At 46.8% G+C, this 26,163-nt stretch overlaps 1 protein-coding gene across 1 annotated transcript in view; it reads left to right on the top strand.

Moving 5' to 3' along the window:
* Positions 1–2,736: 2,736 nt before the first annotated feature.
* The window catches only part of ROR1 (receptor tyrosine kinase like orphan receptor 1), a gene marked incomplete at both ends in the record, with an annotated part of 410,916 nt that continues 387,489 nt past the window's right edge, over positions 2,737–26,163 (top strand). Inside the window, one exon of the mRNA XM_080800722.1 lies at positions 2,737–2,827. Within this exon, the coding sequence (XP_080656848.1) occupies positions 2,737–2,827 (91 nt within the window). The remainder of the gene's footprint in view (positions 2,828–26,163) is intronic.

Genomic DNA, 26,163 nt, shown 5'->3' with positions numbered 1-26,163 from the left:
ACTAAGATATTTGTGCACAGTCACTCAGCAGAGATCAGAAAAACTGTAGCTTGAGCCTCAGCAGCCTGATGCTAAGCACTGGCATTTACTGAACTTGCGTAAGTATTTCCTTTGTCCTTTAAAAAAACAAAACAAAACAAGAAGAACCTTTTCTAACCTGTTCTTTGGGAACTGTGTTATAGCCAAACTTCAAGCCATCTCGGATGCCTGGGTAAGTGGTTACCCAGGTCTGGACTGGTTGATGTAGGATCCAGACTTGGCTCTGACCAGCTGTGTAACCTTGGGCAAGAACGTTCCACCCCCGAGTGCCGTGTTTCTCTTTTATAAAATGTTGAGGGGGGGTATACTAGTTAATTTCCAAGGCCTGTTCTAGCTGTCACATTCCTCACATCTATGATTCTGTGATTAAGTTCCTGGAAGGTTTAAGTACTGATAAAAGTGCCATTAAGTTCTGTATACTCAGCACTGGCAGCTGTCTGTTACCTAAGATACCTGGGACAAGCAGTTTGGGGTGGGGTGGGGGTGGACAGGAAAGGCTCCTTGTCTGGCAACTGTGTGTTCTACTGTAGACCATGGGAGACGGTCACGAAAGCGCAGTGTCACTGAGTTTCCTCTGATTCCGGACCATAGTATATTGAGACTGACCATCAAAGACAGTTTCCTAACAAGAGAACCTTGTGCAGTAAGTTCCTCAGGCAAGTGACCAGATATTTGAGACAGGATTGAATGGGTCTCAGGCAGAGAAACTTGGAGGACAGACCTATTTGGGTAATGAACTGGTTGACCCAGGGCCTCTCTGTCTATCATTCCTTGACCTCAGGTCAGAGTGATAGGAAAGAGGAAAGCTACCAAGGCAGCTGGGGACACTCTTGCCCTGAAGTCTTGGAGTTGAATAAGTGACTGTTTGTCCCACATGGGTTAGTCATTCACCTGCCTGAAGGCAGAGGGCTACAAGTCTAGGGTCTATGACCTGCTGGACATGCTTTTGGCCACGAGGTCCTTGTCTCCATATGGTGACTGCTCATTATAAAATCCTAAAACTGGCTTCTTCGATGGGATTGCTGCATCAATGATGACCACCGCACTGAGCCAGTGCTTGTTCTATGCTAGGTTCTGGCCAAGAACTTTTAGCTCCGTCATGGTAAAGACACCGAGTCTTAGCTTGGCCACCCATTGTCTGTTCCACTGCTGGAAAGTCCGGTACTGTCTGCATTTCAAGTTCTAAAACTGTAATCTACGTAAAAGTGCAGAAAGGCATCAAAAGTTGTCATGACTTAAATAAAAAAAAGTCAGTGGAAGACCTATGGGCACATGCATACAAAGCACCAGGCAAATAGGAAGTATTCAATAAGTGAGTATCATAGACTGGGTTTTTGGTATTCCTCTAAGGCAACACGGACCGCTGTCCCTATGACTCTAGCATCCTCAGAGCCCAAAGCAGGGCCTGGAGCACAGCAGGTACTCACCACTTTATGTGAGCAAGGGGTCTCTCCACAGGGAAAGTCAAACTGCCATGAGTTTTTTTATGTGTCCCAAAATTCGTAACACCTAAGCTGGAGACACAGACAAAACATAATGTTAGTAGGACACTTTAATGACCCCCTTGGCCCATAGTAGAGCAGCTGGACAAAAAAAAATAAAATAAAATAAAAATATATATCCCCCCCCACACACAAAGATACAGATGGCCTAAATTACATAAATGTAAAGAAGATCAAATTGAGATGGTCAGCTATCTCCACATTCTGAAGTTAGTAAAACACCTTCTTTAAGAGGTCATGAGACATTGACAAAAACTGACCACAGAGAAATCCTCAACACATCTCCAAATAGAAGCGGTGCAGATGAAATTGATTTCAATACAACGAAAGTAGAAATTAAAGACAAAATGGGGGGGGGAGACGGAATGGAAAGACATAAATCACTAGGGTCAAGGAGGAAATCAAAAGGGAAACTGGTATCATAATCAATGTTCTTCCGCCCAGAAGCACTCAGCTAACAGTGGCAGAGCTGAGACCATTAGAATCTGGGTCTCTGACGGAGCCATTCTGCCACGGACTGCTTTGCCTCTCAGGACAAGTCTCCCCGAGCCTCAGCTTCCCCATCTGTCAAATGGCCTCTAGGGCCCCAGGTCCGGCTGTGGGTTTGAAGCACGGTGGGGGAGGGGGTGGGTTTGCGAGAGGCGCGGGAGCTACCGGGTTCTGAAGTCAGGGAGGGTGCTGGTGTCGAGAGACGGCAGCAGAGGGCGCTGGGTCGCCGGCCTGAGCCCACGTCTGCCATTGGTCGGGCTCGGGCGCTGGGCTGGAGAGTTGGTGGAAAGTGACAAGTTGAGGGAGGCTGAGAGCCAGAGAGCGAGCGTGCAGAGCGGGAGGAGCCGCCGCAGCCGCCACCGAGAGAGTCCCGGGACGGGAGCCCCCGGGCGTAGGGCGCACTCCTCTCCGAGTCCGGGCCGGGGGGACCGGCCTTCCGCGAGCGCGATCCCGACAGCCTGGGGCTGACCGGCCGGCGGAGGCGAGGCTGCAGCTGCAGGGCTGAGGAGGGACCCGCGCGCGTACGGGGTCCAGAGGCGGCCAGGCGGAGCGAGGGAGCAGGTTAGAGGGACAAAGAACTTTGCAGACGCCCCCGGCATCCTGCGGGGAGAGCGGCCGGAACGAGGTGGCCGGGACACCGGGCAGAGCCCGTGGATGTTCTGCGCGCGGCCTGGGAGCCGTCGCCGCCGCCGCCGCGAGAGGAGGAATGCACCGACCGCGCCGCCGCGGGGCGCGCCCGCCGCTCCTGGCGCTGCTGGCCGGGCTGCTGCTGGCTGCGCGCGGGGCCGCTACCCAAGGTAAGAGGCGCATCCGCCGGCTCTGGGGCCCGCGGGGTTCCCGGGGACCCTCCCGTCCGCTGCCCGGCGCTTGGCAGCGGGGGAGCACCGCGCCCGCCGAGGGGAACGGGGCGGCCGGAGACCCCGTCGGGGGTCCCGCAAACGCGACTCCGGGCGCCGGGAAGGCGGTAGAGGATTTGCCCCGGGAGCCCTGCTGTGGTCCGGAGGTGCCCCCGGGGCTTCCTCCTCGGCGCCCAGCAGCAGTTGTCAGCGGTGACAGAAAGCGTGGAGGGATCGGGGGGCGTGGGGCGCTGGGGGCGCCTCCGTGCCGTTGTTCTCCCGGTCCTTCGCTGGACCCCTAAAGCACCGTAAGCGGTGTTGAGGCAAGTCTACGGAGCCCCAAGGAGCCGCCGTCCCGGAAGGCGCGGTCCAGGAGGGAGTTGGTATTTTCAGTGGTGCCTGCGAGAGCGCAGGCTGTCCGCACACCGACCCAAACAAAAGCCCTGGCGTCCTGAGGCTCGGGCGGCCTCACAGATCCGCCGGCCCCGGCCCTCCTGCCTCTGGAGGCTCACGATGGAGGCCACAACGTGTGCGCTGCCGCCGTCGCCGCCACTTTGTGCAAAACGTGCTGTCAGAGGCGGCCTGCTGCTCCAGAGTGCTCTGAGCGTGCAAGTATGTGTGTGTGTGTGTGTGTGTGTGTGTGTGCGCGCGTGTGTGTGTGTGTGCGCGTGTGTGCGCGCGGGTGTGTGTGTTACACGCAAGGCGGGGGGGGGGGGAAGGCCATCTAATGCATACTTGATTTTGGTAATCTCCAAAGACAATTGCAACAGTTAGAGAAAGACTCCGCCGAAAGCCGGAGCGTCTTAGTTCGCTGCGGGAAGCTTGGATCCTTGCTGCGTCCGAGCCGGTACACAATGAGAGGGAAGAGCCCGGCTGCGCCTGTGGAGACAACCGATTCATTCTTTGGAGGTTGGAGGGGGAAAGTTGATTAAAGTCTCCGGGGTCTTGGGCCTCACTTTTAACATGCATCCCTTGAGGGGGTGCTGGAGTCCCTGGATTCTGCCTTCCCCCACTCCCAGCCCAAACCGGTGCAGATAAATAGGTTTCTGCTCTTTTATCATGCATCTTTCATTTTTAAGTTAGCGCTGTGCTTTGGAAAAGAAACGACTTTGGGTTATTTAGCAGTTGAGGGGCAAAGATTTATTCAGTACTTAGACTATGGCTGCAGAATTAACTTTTACTAAAATGTAGCTCATAGTTTTCGTGGTAGGAACACACTCTGGAAAGGAAGTTGAAGTTGTGTATGAATTTTGATTTCTTAGAGTTGAGTTTGAGAACCACATTTTCTGAGAAATATTCTGAAATTGATCCCCTAGTGTGGTTGTGGTAATCTAGAGGCCCCTCCGGGTAAATACAGTTCCTAATTGTAATTAAGATGTACATCAGCAGGGAGTGCACCTTCCTGATGAAAAATACTAATGAAATGTAAACAGCTTGGTCTCCTGGATGTTTGGTTCCTTCAGGGATGCCAAACATCTGGCCCCACACCACAACACCTGGGTCAGAAGTAAAAACTGGGCCATGCTGCCTAACCCGCGGAAACATCCTTCTTATGTCAAGTTGCCCAGCAAATTGAGGTGAAGATAATCAGGGAAGGGCCCTTAGCTTGGGTCCTTGTTTAATTTGGTTATATCCTCTCAACTTCTTTTACTTCTACATAATCTTTCAAGAGTGGTTGCTTTTGGATCGTGGGGGTAGGAGCGGTGAGGAGTGGACCTTTCTTTGGTCACCTGCCTTTAAGTAAACGTCCATGCAGTGATTTTGATGAGTATAAGACAATTTTATTATCAGCAGTCAGCCAAATTTTCTTGTCTAACTGTATACAGGCTTTAAAAATTAAAAGGAAAAAAAAAAGAGTATTGCCTATTCCAAACTCTTCAATAGTGAGCTCAAATCTATTATTTTTGTCTTATTTGTCATGGTATACATCCCTTTCCATTTTTGTGAATGCTTGATTTTTTTCTCTGGGGACAAGTCTTCCAGTGGAACTCAGGTTTACTTTCTTGTCTGATTCAGGATTCTTAAGGTAACCCAACCACTGGCTCAAGAAATGAGCTTAAGGGGAGACAGCTTTCAGTTACTTATTAAAAAATACTCAGTATTTCTCCCATTATTTTTAAATTTTGCTTGCCAGGAGGAGCAAACCTTTATATTTACTTTCTCTGGCCCACTCATTGTTGATCTCCTCACCTACCTCCTTCCTACCTAGGACTAAACCTTCCTGGGAAGCTGAAGCTATTAATACTGTGTACTCAGCACTTAGGGCCTTAGGAACCCATTTTGCCTTTCTCAGAATCCTGTAGATTGTGTGGTTTGCCTCTTAGAGTCACAGGGAGGTGGCCTGCTGCTGTGTTTGCTCTCATTTCATAAACCTTCCAATGCCATTTTAATACGTGTCTGTCCTGTCTACTTTTAGAATAGGAGTCTCTTGAGGGCAGTAAGACTGTCAGCTTTCCTGGTGAAAACACTGAAAGCCAAGTCAGCTAGCCCCAACTTTATTGGAGATGCCTGAAAATCCTCCCTAGAGGGGGCCACACAGTGGCCCAGTGGACAAAGGGTGTGGTCAAGCTGTGTCTGGCTGTGTGTTGGAAATGTTTAATCCTCTATATTGGTTCAGCATACCTGGTAGGCTGTTTTGCTACTCGGATGCTGGGCTTATCTTTCTGATACTTACTTAGGAGTCTTTAAAAATTCAGCTTTGGTCTGCATTTTCCTTTCTCCCTCTCCCGCCTGGTGAGCCCAGCCTTCAAATTAGACTTTAAAGTTTCTAAATGGTGTGTCACTTGCATCCTTTAGTATCCATTTTGGCTGTGGTTTGATGGAGACCACATACCCCATTTTGAAAATTTTTGAAAAGTTTGCACAGCATTATATGTAGAATGGAATGCTTTGTAGCCTATGTGTATATTGACATAAATGTATATCTGCATATAAATGACATGCATGTATGCATCTATATAGTAAGTAGTCCATAGATTTTTGTTGAATGAACGGAGAATAACTTTTTTGGTTGCATGTAAAACTGTGGTGTCATATTTGCCCTTCTTAGTAAAAATGTAACATGAAATAATTTCTTTTTTTTTTTTTTAAGATTTTTATTTATTTATTTAACAGAGAGAGATATCACAAGTAGGCAGAGAGGCAGGCAGAGAAGGAGAGAGGAAGAAGCAGGCTTGCTGCTGAGCAGAGAGCCCGATGCGGGGCTCGATCCCAGGACCTGAGATCATGACCTGAGCTGAAGGCAGAGGCTTTAACCCACTGAGCCACCCAGGCGCCCCATGACATACTTTCAAGGACTTTTTTCTTTTCTTGCCCCATCATTTAGTTTGAATGGAGTATAGTAGAAGTTAACAGTAGAACTTAGTGGTTATGAGCCTAGGCCTTGGAGTTTAACAGTCACGGGTTTGAATCTTTTCTCTGCTTGTTCACTGGTTTTTCTGAACCTTACTGAGTGTTAAGAGATTTAGGATGAAACCGTGTGTGTTGAGTACTAGAGAAGAGCACCCATCTGAGGGGTACCTGAAACTGAGGATATGCAACCCCCCAGAAATAATATACAAAAAATAATGTGCATATTTTGGTTGTATGTTTCTAGCTATAATCTGATATTCTGAGAAAACGGCAATCCCCAAAAGATGGGAACCATTGTTTTGTGGAGTGTTTGATGCCTGGGGTAATAAGTTGCCTTCCTGGGTAGGTTGCCGGGGCTTGAGGGTTGGTGGTGGATCCTGGGCCCAAGCCCAGATCTGCACAATTCGTGGAGTCTCCTCACTTTTGCGGTTTCCCTCCCACCAGGCCAGGTGTCATTGGGTTTAGGAGAAGCTAAAGAATGGTGCCAAGTCCTTTGACCTCAACTAAGTATGTATTTCCTTGAATCCAAGCATTCTGAAATGCCTCTGTTTATACAATTCATTTAACAAACACTTGGGTAATCCTTACAATGGGCCAGTGACCATTCTGTGCAGTTTGCAAATATTAGCTCACTGACTCCTCACCACAAATCTATGAGGGGACTGGCATAATTAGCTCATTTTAATTTAGACACAGAAGTTAAGTGACTTTCTTCAGGTGACATGGCTAGAAAATGGCATTGCTGAGCTTCCAAACCAATCCCTGAGTTCTTGCTCTTCTCTGCTGCCCTGGACAGTCTGTCCTGGTTTAAGTCTTAGAATTTACACTACGTATGGGCCAAAGGTGCCAATTCCCCATGTTTTCCAAGAGCAATGGGATGTTTTCTTAGCTCTATCTAGAGGTTACAAGAAATGATTGGAGACAGCCAACTTCAATTTTTCTTTCTGTGCTGGAGTTCCCTGAGCCAGTCATCTTGCTGCAACTCAGGGATAGACCAGAAGGTTCTTTGGTGGTCTGCACCTCTGATCAGGAGGAATTATGCTGTTTGATGCGTTTTGAGGAGTGTGTCTGGCAGTTTCTTCCAACCAGTGATGAGATATGTTTTGATGAAGTGCCTTTGTATTTGCATCTTGGTGTACAACTGGAGTTGTAGGCTGAGCAGAGTGATTTATTGGAGTTCTCTTTAGTGGAAGAGCTGGCTTGCTAGCTCCAAGGTCCCTATGTAGACCAGACCCTGGCAAATCCAGCCCCAGCTAGGAAAACACTCGAGTCTCTGAGACCTTCTTCTCAAAGAGAAGGGCCTCAAGCTGGCCTTCCCAATTCCCCTGCGGTGTGACAGGAGAAACTGTTGTGTAGACACACGAAGAGAAAGGAATAGTCTTCTAGGAGTCTGAGAAAGCCCTCTGGAGTTGAGGGGGAGGGGATGGCAGGGGGTGGGGTGGGGTGGGGAAAACTCTTAGAAATCCTTAACTAAATGCAGCTGCTTGTTACACGGAGCCTGACTTGCATGCCAGGAATATCTAAAAAGCTAACGAATACAAAATAAAAATAAACAGCAGTAAAAAGGCTCTCTCTTTGTTGCAGTAAGCTTGGTTGGGGTTTTCAGTTTGTTTAGGAATGGGATAATTGTGGCATCCACTTTATTTTGGTAAGGCAGTGAAACGTGGATTGATGTTATGTCATTGGGATGCTCCCACCACCTGAACTCTTTCCTTCACACCTCCCCCTCCGAGCGCCCAGGCACGGACGTCCACCGGCCCGAGTCGCAAACTGTTGCCCCTGAGTGAATTACACGGGAAGAGGGCAGATAATTTAATGGGATAATCTTGGCAGGGCCAGCAAATTTCACACCCCATCTCTCACTAATAGAAAGGCAGGAGAAGGCTACAACATCCTCAGATGAAAAGGTTGTATAAAAAGGCTCTGCTTAACAGTAACTGTCTGTCCATAAATAAGGTTCTGTAGAGTTTTGATCCAAAAGCTGTTATTAAATACTGATAAGCCAAGCCTCATAATGTTTGGCCTCTTTACATTTCCTTTTTTCTCCTTCTCTCCATAGAATCATAGATTTTTTTTTTTTTAAGAGGGGGAAGGGATCTTAAAAGATCAACCAGTTCAAGCTGTTTATTTTCTATAGTATTGCTATGCAGAAAGGAGCTTCGTTTATGGCCATTTAAAGAGGTAATGTGGAATAACAGAAATTGAATGGGATTTAGACCATGACAGACTAGGGTTTGAACGGGGGCTTGGCTACTTGCTGGCTATGTAGACTTGGGCAAAGTCCTTTGAACTTCTGAGCCTCAGTTTCCTTCTCTGCAAGATGGGGTAACTGTACTGTCTGACTTACTGCCTTTTTTTTTTTTTTTGGTGAGAATTAAAGGGGATAATGAACATAGGACACCTAGCACAGTATCACGGACCTAGTAAACCCACAGTGTGCTCGTTACTGTCATTGTCAGGGGCTTGCTGGAAAAATCACAAAATTTGCCTTCAAAGTAATGATCGTTATTCTGTAAGGTATGAACCAAGACTCAGAGCAGCAGTTTTTACCGTATTTTAAGACACGTGAGTATTTTGTTTTAAGGGAGCTTGTAGGCCCTCTAGAACTAAGCAGTACCCAGGCCAGTGCTGGGGACCCGGATGGGAGATTCCACAGGGCCGTTTTGCAAGCCTTAAAACAAAGGCTTTTTTCAGAACAGCAAGCTCTTTGGGGAAGAGCAACCCCTCCCTGGTGCTTGGTGTAATTCCAGAATCCTGCAATGGGGAATGTTACATTTCAGGGACCTCCATTTGTAATCTGACCGTTTGTAGCTCCAATATCCAAATAATCTTGCTGAGCACAACTTAAAAGAGAAGGATAATGGCCGGAGGAAAGAATCCTGAGGTGCTCTGTTAGCCATTTAAAATTTCTGAGTACAAAAAAAAAAAAAAGTTCGCGTTACCCAAAGAGAGAAGAGTAATGAAGTGTGGGAAGGGGGAGGGGAGATAAAAAGAACTTCTAAAGACCAATGCATGGTTCGTGTTTTCTATTTTTATTTTTTAACGGTAAACCTAGTCATTCAATGCATTGCCACTAACATTTATTATATATTTTAGACAAATACGGTGTTGGTGCCCAGGAATAAAACGTTACTCTTGCCCTCCAGGAGAGATGGAGGAGGGAAATTCTCACTTTTTGAAGAACCTGTTATGTGCCAGGCCTAGTTCTTTATGGTTATCAAGTTTCTATGTCCCAGCAGTCCTTTATGGTTGGACCTCTGACCCCATTTTACAGATAAGGAAATTGAGTCTCTGGCCATGTCTTGGTGAACCTCTCACAAACTGTTGAGTTGGGATGTGTCATTTGAACGTAGATGTTTGGAATAGATTTTTTTGACTCTCAAGTGTGTGTTATTTCCACTGTCTTTGGAGTATAATTGGGGAGACTTGATGAACAGACATGTACCTCCCTATGCCAACTACCTCTCCCACGAGTGAATTACAGGAAAGGGTTATGGGGAAAGTGCTATGGGAACACAGGGTTAGAAGACATCAGTGCTCACTCAGGGAATTGGAGAGAGAATGTTAGTGTCCTTCACAGGCTTGTTGCGAGGATGCAATGGGGTGATGCATGGAAAATGCCTAGCACCTTGCCACACACATACTGAGTGCTCAGTGATAGTCCTGCTGTAGTTACGTAGCTGGAGAAAAGCCCCACCATGATTTATCTGCCTCAAAAGCCTGGGCTCTTAATTTTTCCAGTGTTCCTTTTCAGCAGGCATGGGGTTGGAAGAGTAAGTGGCTGTGTAGTCCCTAAATGGAAAAGACGACACTAAAGACAGTTTCTCTGGTATCTTTCCCACCTATCCTAATCCAGAATTTTGGACTCAGCTCTGCTTTGTGTGGGGAAGGGGATTTGCACAGGTGTGAATTTGGAGAGAATCACAATGCCTAATCAGGAAGTGTGACATTCCTGGAGCTCTGGCTGGGATCAATCATGTTTTCCACTCATTCACTGACAGTACATCATTTTTTCTTTCTTTTTTTTTTTTTTTTTAAGATTTTATTTATTTATTTGAGAGAGAAAATGCCAGTGCCAGAGAGAAAGCAGGAGCAGAGGCGGGGTGGGGGTGTAGTGGGCAGAGGGAGAGGGAGAAGCAGACTCCCGCTGAGCAGGGAGCCTGACCACACAGGGTTAGATCCCAGGATCACAGGGTCCTGACCTGAGCCGGAGGCAGATGCTTAAGCGACTGAGCCACCCAGACATCTCTGGTCATATATTTTCTGTGCACTTACTGTGAGCCAAATATTTTGCTAGTCGCTAGGACTAAGGGTGAATAAGGCTAGGTCCTTGCCTTGGAGGTTTTTCAAATGGCAGATCTCTGGCAGAGGTTGCTAGCTGATCAGAAAATCTGTTTCCATATCTTCTCGGTAACTTGGTTAAGATTACACTTCCCAGTTCTCTTGTAGTTAAGTGAGACCATGTGACAAAATATTAGCCAATGGAATGAGACTGGAAGCAAAGAGTGTCACTTACAAGGGACACTTAACGGCTTGGTCCTTAAAAAACATCCCAGGCAGGATCACTATGATTCTGAACATGGTAACCCAGAAGTCATCTGTTGAAGACACCCCAAGATAGAAACAGCCTGGAACCCTCCCTTCATCATGACACTGTGGAAGCCACCTGCCCGTCTGTACTTGTTCAGGTTTTATGTGAGCAAGAAAAAAAACTTCTATGGTAGTAAAGGCTGAGATTTCAGAGTTTTATTAGTTATAGCTTCTAATGTTACCTTAACTAACATTATAGAACTGAATATATATATATATGTATATATGTATATATATACATATATATGTATATGTGTGTATATATACATGTATATATACACACATACACATGCACATATCCTTATCCATCTATCCATCCCACAGTGCAGCCATCAGAACCCCCATTTTTAGACAGAATGTAATAGGAAATTTCAGAGTGCATTACATTAACAAAATGAGTATTGTTTTAGGAAACTTTAGTTTCAGTTGTGCTTCTGCTGATTTGGGTTATTTGGCTCACGCTCAACAGCTTGAAGGCCACTGGTCTGGTAGAGGCAAACCAGGCAACAGCTGTATACAACGGAGTGTGGTGGTTATGACAATGATGGTTAAGTCCCTGTGCCACGGGGACTCCGTGCAGGAAGTGCCTAGGAAGCAGAGATGGCAAAATGGGTTCATTTTCCCAGCCAGTTGGTATTGGCTGCCTGCAGTGCAGTGTTGAGAACGAATCCGAGGTTTCTTCCAGGATCTCTGGGAGGGAATGCTGTGACCTGGTAGCAACATTTGCCATGGGTTTGGTGGGGAGGAGGAAAGGCTGGCATCTGACCAGTTCACATGGAGTCTGGGCTCCTTCTCGTGAACTAAACCCCTTCCCAAATTATTTATGACACATATATGAGGTTTCTAGCACTGGGCTAAGCACTGTGGGGAAGGTAGGAGCACTATGACTAGCCCTTGGGGAGTTTTACCTTTTAGGGGCAATAAAATAGGCACTTGTGAAATAATTATACCCCCAGTGAGTACAGAGTTGGCAATTATAGAAGCAGAATGCTGAGGAGCAAGAGGGCTTTCGGGAAGAAGTGGGATGTGATGTGAGCCTTGAAGGATGGGGAGGATTAAGATGGGGACAGGAGGAGAGGAGCTAGACATTCTGTAGCTGCCCTGGTCTCCACGGACCTGCCCGAGCAGGGCAGGTGTCCTGAGTTCCGAGCAGCTGTCCTGGGTTCTTAAACTGGGCTTCACCCTGGACTGAGGCTAGTGTCCATGGGATGGATGGAGAGTAATGGAGAAAAAGAGGACCCTGAGTGGTGCCCGTTATGGTTTTTGCATATGAAGGAGGGTGGGTGGGGGAGCAAGGTTTCCCTGGGAGCACGAGGACATACCTTTCTCTCTAGAAGAGTATCCCGGAGAGTTAAAAATGCAGTCCATTTTAGGGCTGCTTGTCAAAGGTATAGGATGTCCGCTGTAGCAGGTTCGTTTTATAGTGCGGGCTAGTAAATCCCTGTCCACATTTTGCCTCCTTGATGAGAATCATAATAGTATTGTAATGATTAACACATCCAGCATCCTATCTGCCAAAGAGCCATTTTAAGTAGTTTAAGTATTTTAACTCCCACAGTCTTCAGGGAACCCTATGAGGGAGGCATGAATTATTATCCCCATTTTCCAGATAAGAAAACTGAGGTTCAGAGAAGGTAAGTAACCTGCTCTAAGTCACACAGCAAGTGAAGTGAGAGAACCGGAATCTGAACCTGGTTATTCTGAGCCCAGGGCTTTGTCCTTCCTTGAGCATTATGCCATACCCCATGCAGCTCAGTATTTTTTTAAATCTGTCTGATGATTCAAATTCTCTGTAAGATCCCAGCCAGATAGTGGAGTCAAAATAATTATAATGAAATCCTCTATTTGTATAGGGTTTTGTAGCTTACAAAATTATTTCATGTGTAATGTTATCGTTAATTTTTCAAGTAATCCAAAAAAATGGGATTTCTTTCTTTCTGTCTCTCTCTTCCTTTCAAAATTAGACATGTGTGGTTGGTCGGCAGCTCACCTAAGGTCACTGTAGCTGACGGAAGCTGCTGAAAACCCAGCCTCTTTGACTTCAGGCCCATAATGCTTTCCATTCTAAAAGACTACTTGTGTTTGGGATTCGTGACTCTAAGAAACTAATACATGTCTACTTTCACTGTACTTTTACCAGCAGACGAATTTACCTGATTTCCCTTAAATGAGCTATTTTTTTTTTTTTTCCCAGAAATGGTTGTAAGGCATTTGTAGATGGGACCTGGAGCTAGGATTCCTGTAACCTAAGGAAAGTCACTTGCAAACAGACTGAGAGAAGCTACTTACAGACAAGGAATGTCCTGAGTGGTTGGTGATTGTGGCAGGGGGAAGAGCCACTGGGGAAAGGGCTTTGGCATCAGGAGGTCTTGGTGTGAAACTGGGTTCGCTGCTTGCCTGTCAGCAAATGCCCTGAGCTCTCTGAGACTCACTTTCCTCACCTGTACAATGGGAGGTCCCATGATGCTTATGGTGCTTGACAGGGTGGTGGTGGGGACCGTGGGGAGCTCGTACAGTACCTAGGGCATGCTCCATATGTGTGCTCACTTATTCCTCTGACTTCAATGGCGACCAGCAAGAGCGTACTTCCTCCTTTGAGCTTTTCCCAGGATGTGGTGGGGAAAAACTGCTGAAACTTAGCACCTTCGTGGCCTTTATTTTACAAATATAATCAATTTTATAACAAAATCATGCAGACCTTCCTAGCATTTGGAATTTTTAGGTTATAATTATATTAATATTTGTCAAGGACATGACTTTCTTATGCTCTGTGATGGTTAAACACCCTAAGGTAAAGTCAGATCCTGCTGCCCGAAATCCTAGATTTCCTTGAAAGGCTCCTATCTGTTTTTCGTGGGAAACTGGCCCTATTTCCTGATGGGTGTGAGGGTACATTAAAGCAATTTATTCTACTTTTCCTCCATAAGAGAGATTATGTCCTCACTCTTGGATTTCACTCCAGCTTGGTACTTAATAGTTTTTACATAATTTTCATACTCCCTGCAGAGTCTTGGTTGTTTTTCTTTTCCCCACCTGAACTTTGGTGTGATGAAAGCTACGGATTCCTCTGGAAGGCATGCCTTAAGAAAGCAATGCTTAATTTAGTGGTGGCTGTTTGCCTCCTCCCTTCAAAGAACTTCCAGTCCCAAATGTTGCCTGTTTGAGAGGAGTTATGTGGACTGCTGGCAACAAGAAGCAACATTTTTTGATGATGTTCTGAATGTACTGGTGAGTTACCCTCTTTCTCTCTGTGCTGCTGGCAGCCCTCTGCCCACTCACATCTGGTGTTCTTAAACTAAAGAATCAAGTGTTTTGCCTGTGGCCAGATTCAGAGTCTCAACCGGCTGGAGGGGTGGGGAGGAGGATTCTTCCAGGGGACACCTGATAAAGGTCATTTCTCCTCCCCACTGAGCAGGGGAGGAACGGAGCTGAGCATGCCCAGTTTGTTCTACCCAATTCATCAATGAGTCACTGTATTATACTGAGCAAGCTCCTGCAAGAAGTAGCTGGTAAAGGGGGAGAGAGAGCCCAGCACTTAGCACGAATTTGTTTCCCTCCCCAACAAGTAGCACTGAGTGTGGGGAGGAAAGCATTCCCCCCCTTACACTGATTTACAACTTGATTTTTTTAAAGGGGTAATTGCCAGATTTCATGGTTGTGTTGGGGTTGAAACTATATACACAGATGAGATGGTCAAAATTTTTATAAATAACCCTCCCACATCTTTGCCTCAGGTTTAGAAAGCTTTTCAACCAACCCAGGAGGTTGGTGAAAGTGACTTCTTCCCCCAGACTCATAGAATCAAATCAACACGACAGCTGGTCTGCCTGCTTAGTGTGGGTACAGGGGAGTGAAGGAAAGAAGGGACCCAAGAGGCAAAGCCCCTTCATCTGTCGAGTGATGTGTCCTGTGTAAACTACCAAGAAGTCACTGGCATTCTATTTGGTTAAATATTTATTTAGCAACTAAAGTGGATGCTGAAGAAATATATGGCAATATCCCCTCCCATAGGACATTTGTTGTTTTTGTTAGGGAGGCAAGGTGGAGACCCCCAAATGGTATGAGAATAACACTGACTCAAAGCTCACTGCTCTGACCTTTGCTTAGGGCTCTTCTATCTTGCAGCTTCTAGAAACTGGGCACTCTAGTGCCTGCCGCAGCTCGCTGGCACAGCAGGGTCATGCTGGTTTCTCTCCCCATCTCTCTTTGCTGAAATCTTATTCTTCAACGTCCTGTCTCCCACACTCAAGAATTCACCTTCTGCCCTTCCTTGCCCTGTGCCCCACATGCAGCCAGTATTTCCAGAGAGGCCGCCTAAGCCACACTCACTTATTCTGATTCAGCCTAACACCTAGATTTTAATCTTCGTAATCACAGTCACTGTCATTTATTGAGCATCGATGATGATGCCTACATCTGGCAAGACATTTTGTATTTTGTAGCAGAATCCTATTATTTTATCTCTCTAGAATTGTTGCCCCCTCCCCTCACTGCTTCTTTCTGCTCCTTCATCAGTTGGGAAAAGAAACTGCGCCTGCCTGTCCTCCAGCCTTGTTATGGGGAGAGCGCCAATCGTAACCTGTGACCCCTACCCTCACTGTGCTGGGGTAACCGTAGTCCATTCCCGGGACTTAGGGGTGGTCCTCCTGGGGCAGGGAAGCTGGGAGATGGCCTTGGCCACGTCTCTGCCCTGGAAAGAAGCTTGTGTGAGGGAGAGAATGACTTGGATATCCGGGGCAGACATTGCTGAAAGGCCTGCCAGTGGCCCAGTGTCATCTCCACATCTCTGAGCTTTTCTGTTCAGAGCCCGGAGACTCTGATTTGGGTGAAGTGACCGTGCCCCGACCATACACACAATTTACCTCACTAATGATCACAACAAAATGAAATGGTGTCATTATTTTTAACCTGAAGGAAGCATTTTTAGTGCTTTTTCTCATGAGAAAATACACATTCAATAAAGATAAAATCACAAATGTAGTATGAAAACAAAAATCACTAACAACCCTACCATTCAGAGAGCATCTCTGATCATCTTTCCTATACATGATTATATTTCTGTTCATAAAAGAAGCCACACTTTTATTCCCAAGAGAAAACTGAGGCTCAGAGATGTTAAATAACTTCTCCGCTGTCATCTAACCAGACGCTTTCCTTTCCGTTTCCTCCTTTGTGAGCAGGGACTCAATCTCAGTTAACTACTGCCTGGTCCAGCACATTCCACTTGGTACGAAATCACCAAGTATGCGTTGAGCGAATGCTGAATTTAGTGGGATTGTGTGTCACAAGGAGGCTGCATACGTTGTTGTGTAGATCAAGGAGAGAAGTGTGCATTGTTCAGAATTACCAGGAGGGTCTTCTGAAGGAGGTGGAGATGGCCAAGCAATACTAATTTGTTTCTCTCCAATATGCAGTGTCCTGAGTGGTCACAGCTGGAGAGCAGGGACACCTGAGTGCCTCCTGCTGTCAGAACTGGGCACTGCCCAGGACTTAATGAGCTTTTCTGAAAATGCAAAAGGGATCTAAGTGAAAAGGTGTGGATGTGGACTTGGCAAAGAGGGCTGGAGGAAGAGATACATAGTATCCAGAAGGAAATGCACAGCTGTTGGGGTCGTTGGGAATCAAGTCCTAAAGGAATCAAGGAGGGAGTGGGAAGATAGGAGCACCACCAAAATAGTACCAAGGATACCATGACACGACTTTCCCGCTTGTCAGTCTGCCTTCCCCCACTCTTTGGTCTCATCTGGCACCTTTGTATGTGGTGGCTTTCCCATGGGCTGTCCCCTGCCCCAGAAATGTCCTTTCTCAACCTATCAGCTACCAGTCCTGCTCTGGCTTCACTGTCCTTTCCCTGACTTGCCAGACTCCATTGGGTTCCCACTTCCTCTTCATTGTAGTTCATAATTAAATATTTATTTGTGTATCTATGATCTTTTTTTACAATATTTTTTTAAGAGAGAAAGAGTGAGAGAGAGCATGAGAGGGGAGAAGGTCACAGGGAGAAGCAGACTCCCCACGGAGCTGGGAACCCGATGTAGGACTCGATCCTGGTACTCCGGCACCATGACCTGAACTGAAGACAGTCGCCCAACCAACTGAACCACCCAGGTGCCCCATTTATGATCTTTTTTGTCACTGGCTTGGATGCTCCTTAGAGTGGGGTCCGAGTCTGGATCACAGCTGGTACGGTGCCTGGTGGCCCGCTGAATGGACTCTACTTACTTTTCCTGAGTTTTGGTCTTACTTCCTAGAGCCTGGGATACTTCCAGCTTGCTCTGCCATTACTGTCTGGCCGTTTAAAATTGCATCTTTGAACAACTGAAAATCTCAAGGCTATCTCTTCTAAAAGATGAGGAATTCAACCCCGTAAAAAGTCAATCTGGACTCAATTAAACCTGCTGTGGGCTCTGTTTGCAGGGGAGCAGTGGGTAGCTCGAGAGCTGGGCTGTTTTCCCAAGATGAAAAATCTGTGATAACTCTTGAGTTCTGCTGCTATAAATTAGGGTCACTCTGCCCTTAATTGGCAACAAATTAAAATTCTCCCTTACAGTCCTCCTCTTTCTCTTCTTTCATGTACAGTATGTTTGAAAGTAGGTGTGGAAGATATTGGCCCCTTGCCACAGGGGAGAGGGTACCGTGGCTGAGCCTACAGGCAGGTCTGGGCTGTGAGGGCCACCGAGGAGAGGGGGTGGTGAGTGATTCTTCCCTGCCCTGACAACCCTTCTCCTCCCTCCTTTGGTCCTCCTGCTCTTCCCTCCCCTTTCTTTCTTCAGGAATTTGAAAGGTCTCATTACTAGGGAAATATATCCCCTGGGGAACTCTTCCTCTCTCTTCTTTGGCTTAATAAGCAGAGGGGAAAAAATTCTCAAGCAATCTGGATGCAAATATGGCCAGAAAGTCCCTCAAGTTGCATTTTTAATTCCTCGAACCATCACCTTCAGGCTGGGCCACCTTTTCTTCACAAGGGGAAGAGGAAAGGGAGTTTAACAAAGCTTTGGGTAGGTTTCTTGGCTGCCAAGGCCGTGGTGGGGGAGAAGAAGGGCTGGGGCTGTGTCAGTTTTTGCCCTCCCAGTGTTACTCAGGAGGGTAATTGGTCAGTATGTGCACTGAGTAAGGCTTCCCAGGGGCTAGGTGCTGGGCTGGGGCTACCCACACTTCCGGTGAGAGCATGACTGCCGAACAGTCAGGACATGGGCAGATTCTGAATGCGTGGGGGGTGGGCAGCTAATCAGGACTTGCAGTTGACTGACTGAGAGGGAATCAGGAAGGGTGTCTTGGGGAGGCTTCACCGAGAGCAGGAGTCTGGAAGGTCCTCAACCCATAATGCATTTTTAATACAATTGATCCTAATGAATGGGTTGATTTTGACAAATGAGTTAGCAAGAATCTGCTGTCTCTAATGTTTGGTGCTCGACTAAGTGATAAAAAGCATTTCTCAGTCCCCTCTCTGTAAACCAGCCCTTCTCTGGGAACCTCAGCTGCTCTTCCAGGACCAAAACAACTCAGAGGGAGGCCGAGACCCTTCCATCTGAGTGCTGGAGGCTGGGGTAGGGTTCAGAACCCAAGCCAGGCCTCTGCCTCTCCAGGAAGTTGTCCTGCTTTGAGTTCTGGTGTCTCATTTCTTCCTCTCTGTGGTGGGGATTATAACTCCTTCCCTGAAGATTATGGAAGATTAAAGGAGATGAAGGATGTGAAAACACCTGGTAAACTTTCAAATCTTATCTGAGATCCAAGGGTCAGATAGCAAGCAAGAGTTTGTCTCCATTTCTTGGTGAATGGACCCATGGGGCTTCCTTTATTCACTCCACAAATATTTTGGGGGCTGACGCTGTTCTAGATGCTGGGGGTGAAGCGGGAAACACAACGAAGACCCTACTCACGGAGAAGTCTAAAAATGGAGAAATATATGTTCTATCAGGTCACAGTAAGCGCTGAGGAAATGGAAGGTGGCGGGAGAACTTGCGAGGAGGGGAGTGGCAGGGCGGGGCGGGGCAGATGCCATTTTGTAGAGTGGCAGGGAAGACCCTGGGGTAAAGTGACTCTGGAGCAGAGACCTGCGCTAAAAGGCATGAGCACTGTGGCTGTGGGTGGTGAGGGGAGTCCTCCAGCAATGGTCAGCGAGTACAAAAGCCCGGAAGCGGAGTGTGTTCTCGGTTAACAGCGCAACAGCGACTGCCTCCGTTGCCACTAGGAATGTTTGTCCAGTGCTTACCGGGATGTCAGGTGGTAGGCAAGCCTCCCTTCACAATCGCATCAGGGAGGCTGGATTATTACTATACCTGTTTCATAGATAACGAGATTCAGGTAGCACCAGCAACAAGCTAAGCATTCAGACCACTGGGGGAGAGGCAGCAGTGTGTGTGGGAGGAAGCCCTGCACTAAGGGAAGAATACATGGTTTGGAGAGAAAAAAATCTGGGTTTGGGTCATTCACCTGCTGTGTAATCTTGGGCAAGGTGCTTAACCTCTCTGGGCCTCCGCTTCCTAGTTTGTAAAGTGAGCTAATAAAATCTCAGAGAATTGTTATGGATATTATGGAGTGAGAAATTAGATGAAAGGATGCTACAGACCCCTTACACCATGAAAATGTTACTTTACTACTCCTGCTGCTACACCAGCTCTCCTTCGTAGCCTCTTGAAGAGACAGTGAATGGGAGAGAAATGAAAGTTTGTAACTTATATAATTAACTTTGTTCTTTCCTGATGTTTTATTTTTAAAGATTATATTTATTAGAGAGAACATGAGCAGGGTGGGGATCAGGGGGAGGGGGAAGGAGTCTCCCTGCTGAGCAGGGCATCTGACTTGGGACTAGATCCCAGGACCCTGGGATCATGACCTGAGCGGAAGGCAGACATCCATCCGAAGGAGGCATCCACGTGTGGCTCCTGGGATTTGATTTTATGTTAAAGTCTCTGAGGGTGAATGAGCTACAGTATCCAGTTGAGTTAGAAAGTATTTCTTTGCAAGATCAAAGAACTATGCGGTACAGTTGGTGGTGAGGCTTCTCAGGTTTCTAAAGAAATTGCTTGAGGTCCCAGAACCCCTGGTCCTCTCCCTCTCTCCCCGAACACCAGGCTCCTTGGAATCCCCAAACCTAGAAATTTATGGTAGCGTAGTCTCTGATTTTGCCTTGTATAGATAGTAGTTGCTCAATAACTTATAAGTAAGTGGCTCTAAATAATTGTAGCCTTTCAGATGATTAAATCATTCATTCTCTGCTTTTGTCCCAGGGTCCCATGGGATGACTGGCTAAATCACGGGGTTCTGGAGAGATGGGTATTATTACCTGGGACTACAGAATGGGAAAACTGAGGTGATAGAACCTATCTCAAACTGGAGACTTGATAGTGAGCCTTGGTACCCATTTTCATTTGGCTGAGGAATGCTTTGCTTCCACCCCATGGTGGTGGGTCTGTAAAGTCATTTGTTCATTAACTGACTGAGGACCTGCTCTGTGCCCGGCTCCATGCTAAGTGCTGGGAATGCAGTGATGGTTGTTCTGGGAACGCCCTTTGACGATGCTCAGCATGTATTATTTAATTTGAATGCTTGCTGCTGCCCTTCCCGGGACCTCCAGGAAATGCAGAGATAGTAGTTGCTTCTTCGTCACTTGCTGACAACTGGCAGGCATGTGCCCATCTAGCTGGCCCATCGTCTGGTGCTGGTGACCTGAGTCATGCCAACCGCATTTTGCTTCCCCAGCGTGCCAGTGGCTTTCTGCGATAAGCTCCATCTTGGCTGGGATGCTGCCCTCCCCTGGGGTTGGGATAACAGCCTCCTGGGGACCGTGGCTAATCTCAGGAGAAGCAGAGCTCCCAGGAGAAGAATCTTGTCTCTCCTTGTGTGCACCTAGGGGGTTAGGCCGAGCTGCTGCTAAGGAGAGATGACTCCTGGGCACAGGATGCAGGGATGACTGCTGGGAATAGGAAGCATGGAGGTGAACCTCCTTTCTGCCCCCAGTGAGGACCTTCCTTACTGTTACCTTTTCTTGCAGCTTGAGCCCACTCTCCCCCCTTCCTCCCGCCTGAGAAAGTGAAATTAGACCAAAATCAAAATATTGGCTCTAGAGTCAGCTAAACCCATTCAATTATCTGTGATCTAGGGCAAACCTCAAAAGCCCAGTTTTCCCATGTATAAAATTTGGGGTGCAAATCGTGCCTCCCTCATTACCTTTGGGTGAGGATGAACTATGATAATACTCCTGGCCCCCGGGCACACACTGAGTGTACACAGTAAGCATCAGTAACTATGAGCTAAGATGACCATTTTACAGGTGGGCAGCCTGAGGCCTACATTGGGGTTGATCAGAATTAACTACTCAGAGTTCCGGAGGGCTGGAGTCTGGAGTAGAACTCAGCTCTCTTGGACTCCGGCCCTAGGCCACCAGTGAGCCAACTTCCTTTTCTCACCAGTGGTGACCGTCTGTGCCCTGCTGCCTGGCCTGGAAACAGAGAAGTGGAGGGACTGGGATAGTTCAGCAGCAGATGTTAGAGGTTGAGCATCTCTTCCAGCTAGGGAGAAAGAACGAGAGAGAGAGAGAGAGAGAGAGAGAGAGAGAGAGCGAGCAGGAGCGGGGTGAGGGGCAGAGGGAGAAACAGACTCCCTGCTGAGCAGGGAGCCCCAGGTGGAGCTCTATCCCAGGACAATGACGTGAGCCCAAGGCAGACTGCCCAACTGACCTGAGCCACCCAGGCTCCTCAAGCCCTACATTTTTTTAAAGACACCTACTGGAGGAAGCAGACAGCCAGAAGGGAGAATTGGAGGGAACACATTCTTTCATAGTACATATTAAGAAAAACAGTCCTGAGTATGTGCCAGCAGCTATATTGGGTACCAGGATACCCGGGGACCAGAACATTCTCCCCGTTTTCTAGGGGCTCCCGGACTAGTGCAGCTGGTGGGGCAGTGGGGAGAAGAATGAGGATTTGTTCTGACCTTTGCTGTAAGGGAAACGTGAATGGTGAGCTGTGGCTCCGAGACATGGCTGTCCTTCCATGTCGTGCGGCCGCCCTCGTGGACAGGGCCATCGGCACACATGGAGCGATGCTGTGAAAAGGGAACCAGAGCCCTGCGTGCTGGGGAAATGGAGTCTGGGTGTGGGGGGGTTGCCGCCAGGCCGCCAGGCCAGAGCTCCAGGGGGCTGATGGATTACATTCCTCTAGTTAGAAACCGTCAGAAGCCCCACTGAGCAGGACTCTTGTGGCTTTGGAACTTTGCTGATGTTTCCTCTGGCCAGGGGAAAAATTAGTTTCTGATTGAAGTGTCACCTTTCTATCCTCTTGCTTTCCTGAGTGCGGCAAGAACCAAACGCAGATGATTTGCACTAAACTTGTTAATTTTCACGAAGTGGTAGAATAGAGTAAGAATTCAAAACAGCTGAAATACTGCCCATTTTCTTTCCCAGGAGGTTGTGTTTTCAGACCTTCTTAAGAAAGTTCTTTTGAAAACCTGCCTCTAGGTGATAGTGTGGACCTACTACGTACGTGGGCCCTAGCTAAGTAATGTCATGGAAGCAGTTTTCTCGAACTCTTAAGATTGTTGAAGTACAGTTCAAAAGCCACAAAAACCTTTGGGAGCGATTTCTGAAAGGTGGGAGGCTGAGGAAGTCTTTGAAGCTGCCCCGAGTGAGCACTTAGACTGTCGAGTGCAGCTCTTTAAGCCCTTTACGTGCCCGAAATGGTCTAGTGCAAAGCGTATTTGGGAACATAAAATCTCCTGCTGTTACAGGGATAAAAACCCTTATCTCCTCCCTAAATATTGATTTAGAGTAATAGCTTGTTTTGAACTTTCTCTCAATAAATTGATTTTTAATTTAGAAAAAAACCTCTAGGGAACTCTTAGACAGTATGGAGTTAACAGAAAGTTTTGGAGACACAGGTAGGTGATTAGAAGGGTGTCTTTAAAGGAATGAAAAAGGGTGAAGGCATTTCTGTAATCAGAAGACTCCTCTTCCCCCCGATTGCATAATCCATCAACACATATTATTTTGAGCATCTTTTGTTTTCAAGACCCTGGGCTGGACACTGAGGAAATGATTTAGCTCCTGTCCTCTGGGGGAGATGTATGTGTGTATATTTATGTGCGTGTGCGTGTATGTGTGTCTTGTCTTTGATGGGAAAGGAAAATAAGATTTTTTTTTCAGAAACTTTTTTCTTTTCAAGAGAAAGGACAACATCAGGGCATAGAAGAAAGGGCTCTGGACTAAAAGTCAACCAAACTTGAATTCACCTTCTAGCCCTGCCTCTAACTTGATGTGTGAGACCAGGCAAGACATTTGCCTTCTCTGATCTTCCCTTACATATAGCAGTGGGGCTGGATCCTGCTCAGTGGACAAGCAACTTAAATATCTCTTGAGAGCTTGTGAGAAATGCAGAGTCTAAGGCTCCTCTCCAGAACTGCTGGATTAGAATCTGCCTTTTAACAAGATCCTCAGGTGAACTGCATGCAAATTCAAGTTGAATAAGCATTATTTTAAAGAATGATTCCTGTTCTAGTACTCTGTTTAGTGCTTCTTTCCCCATATATTATGATACTCTATATTTTCCTAGTTGATGATATTAAATGTTAAATCTTTTAGATGGGAGGGGAGCCGATATGTTTTGCAATAAAAGGCGTCCTCTTCCTTGAAACCTTTGGGAACCATTGATATAGGGCATATTAATTAATAATGATACTGATGATTATAACTAACACATACTGAGAACTTTCTAGACACCAGACACTGTGCCTTACAAGGAAGGACCGTACAAGGAAGGACTGCCAGTCGGTTTATAGATATGGAAACTGAGGCCCAGAGCAGGGATGTGACTTGCTCTGATTCACACCTTGAGGGAGTGATTGGGATCGAGGACTGGCACCCAGGTGTCATGGCTGTCAGCCAGACTTTGTTGGTTTGTCAATCTGTGCTCCAGGGGGAGCGGAGGTGAGATCACTGAATGGAGAGGAAGAAGTTTTTCTTCTGTTCATGCCCTGGAGTCCTAGAACCCAGAACGCCAGGGTTGTGAGGACCTTGTGGGCGTCTGGCCTCTGTCACTGTGTTTACAGGTGAGCCCGCCTGGCCCAGCAAGGGAAAGGAACTTGTCGAAGGTCAAACAGTGAGTTGGGTTTGTTTGCTTGTGTTGGTCTTTCTCTGCCTGAGCTCAGCTCTTTATAGATACATTTTTTTCCCAAGAGGAGCATGTGAGTGAAGCAGGCCCTTCTGTGAAAGCAAATGAACATGGTTTCTAATAACCTCAAGATTTGTAAAGATTTCTATATCTTTAAAAAGGACTTAGCAAGTTGCCTGGGTGGCTCAGTCAGTTGGGCATCTGCCTTTGGCTCAGGTCATGATCCCAGGGTCGTGGGATTGAGCCCTGCATCTGGCTCCCTGCTCAGCAGGAAGCCTGCTTCTCCCTCTCCCACTCCCCTTCCCTCTCTCACTGTGTCTCTCTCTGTCAAATAAATAAATTAAAAAAAAAAAAAGGACTTAGCATAGTCATTGTAATTATAAGCACTCAAATTCTTATTATAATTTGTTGTTTCTTATTGTTATTATAATTTTGTTTTTTTACCAAGCTTTGCATATTACATTTAGGAACAGTTTTGTGTTTTTAGAAGTTGGAATGGGAGCACCTAGGCAGCACAGTCAGTTAAGTGTCTGACTCTTGGTTTTGGCTCAGGTTGTGATCTCAGGGTTATGGGATCGAGCCCCACATCGGGCTCCCTGCTCAGTGGGGAGTCTGCTTGCAATTCTGTCTCTCCTTTTCCCTCTGTCCCTCCCCCTGCAGTCTCTCTCTCTCTCTCAAATAGAGAAAGAAATCTTAAAAAATGAATTTGGAATGATTGTGGCCTTGACTGCCCCTCCTTCCCCCACTGTGTTCTCTATCTTAGAGATAACTTTTGAGAGGGCAGACTTCTAAATTCCTTGTCACTGAATACAGTATCACATAATCACTGGAAACCATATAATGGAAAGGGAGAGAGTTAGCACTGGCCATTGGGGCAGCTTCAGCCTTGTTAAGGGCCCACAACTTACTACTGACTCTCATCGAACTTAGAAACTGTCTCCTAGGCTGCAGATCTCCTGATCCTCATGAAATAAGGCTAGAAGAATCATTCTCCAGGAAGCAGTCAGACACCTTTCTGGGCCACATACAATTGTTACCAATCCAGGGAAGTAGGACCTGGGTTAGAATCAGGGCCAGTTTCATAGGTGTGGAACCTGTGAGGCCGGACAGGACCCCTGCCTTCAGGCTCAGCCATGGGTGTAATGCTATGCTGATGCTGTCCTGAAATTCTTAATATTATTTTAAACAATGGGACCTGCATTTTTATTTTGTACTGGGTCCTGCAAATTGTGTAGCCGGTCTTTGTTAGAATAATTCAGAACCAGGACCAAGGGCTGCTGGGGAACAAGTCAGTGGAGACTGCAGCCTTTGGGGGAAGGAGAAGGGGGAGAAGGAAGAGGAGGAGGAGGAGAAAGAAGGGGAGGAGGCAGCCACCTCAGGTCTGCCCCCTTGTGGTGGTTTCCAGTATTGTGTGTGGTCTAAGGACAGAAGGGAGGATCTCTCATGGTCCTATTTCTTTGCCTTGTGATTATAGACGACTCCCTCTCTGCATCCCTAGACCCACTCACACATAGCACCCAGCACAGAGCAGGTCCTTAACGTGGTGTGGCTGTTGACTTTCTTGCTGCCCTGCGGTGCGTCATCACTAGATAGCTTTGAAAAAGTAGATGGACCTTTTTGTGGTGAACTACATTAGGATCTTGTCTGTTTTCAGTGTCCTCACCATACCTCTCATCTGCACTCTGCAGGTGCCTTACACTAACTTCCTTGCCAGTAATCTCTTCCTCATATTAACCCAACTAGCTAGATTAACTTTCCCAGATCCATCATTGACCAGCCATGTGACCTACATAAACTTAATGTTTCTGAGTCTCAGTTGCCTCATCTCTAGAAAGGGGATGATCATGTCTATCTTGAAGGGTTGTTAGGAAAATTAGAGATAATATTTGTAAAGCCCTCAAATGATAGTGACTGGCACATAATTGGTGGTCAATAAAGAGTAGATTGTCTTCTTATTAAATTATTAGATTATATATATGTGATATATGAATGATAAACAAGCAGCTTGCATCATGTCATTTCCCCTCCTCAGAAAAAAATCTTCAGTGGCTCCCCATGGCCCATGGCAGTGGAGGGTCAGGGCGCTCATGTTCTAGCCATAGTCTCCATCATTTAACTTTTTCCCAGTAGTGTTTAAAAAACTTGTAGAATGCCAGTGTGGTTGGGGTTTTTACTCTTTCTGTATCTTGTTTCCCAAGAGCATTGAGAACTCCTTGGCAGTGGAATTCTATGTCACCCCTGGACCGTCCA

The sequence above is a fragment of the Martes martes genome (genome assembly GCF_963455335.1).
Source record: "Martes martes genome assembly, chromosome: 4".
NCBI classification, from domain to species: domain Eukaryota; kingdom Metazoa; phylum Chordata; class Mammalia; order Carnivora; family Mustelidae; genus Martes; species Martes martes.
This window is presented reverse-complemented; position numbering and strand designations above follow the sequence as displayed.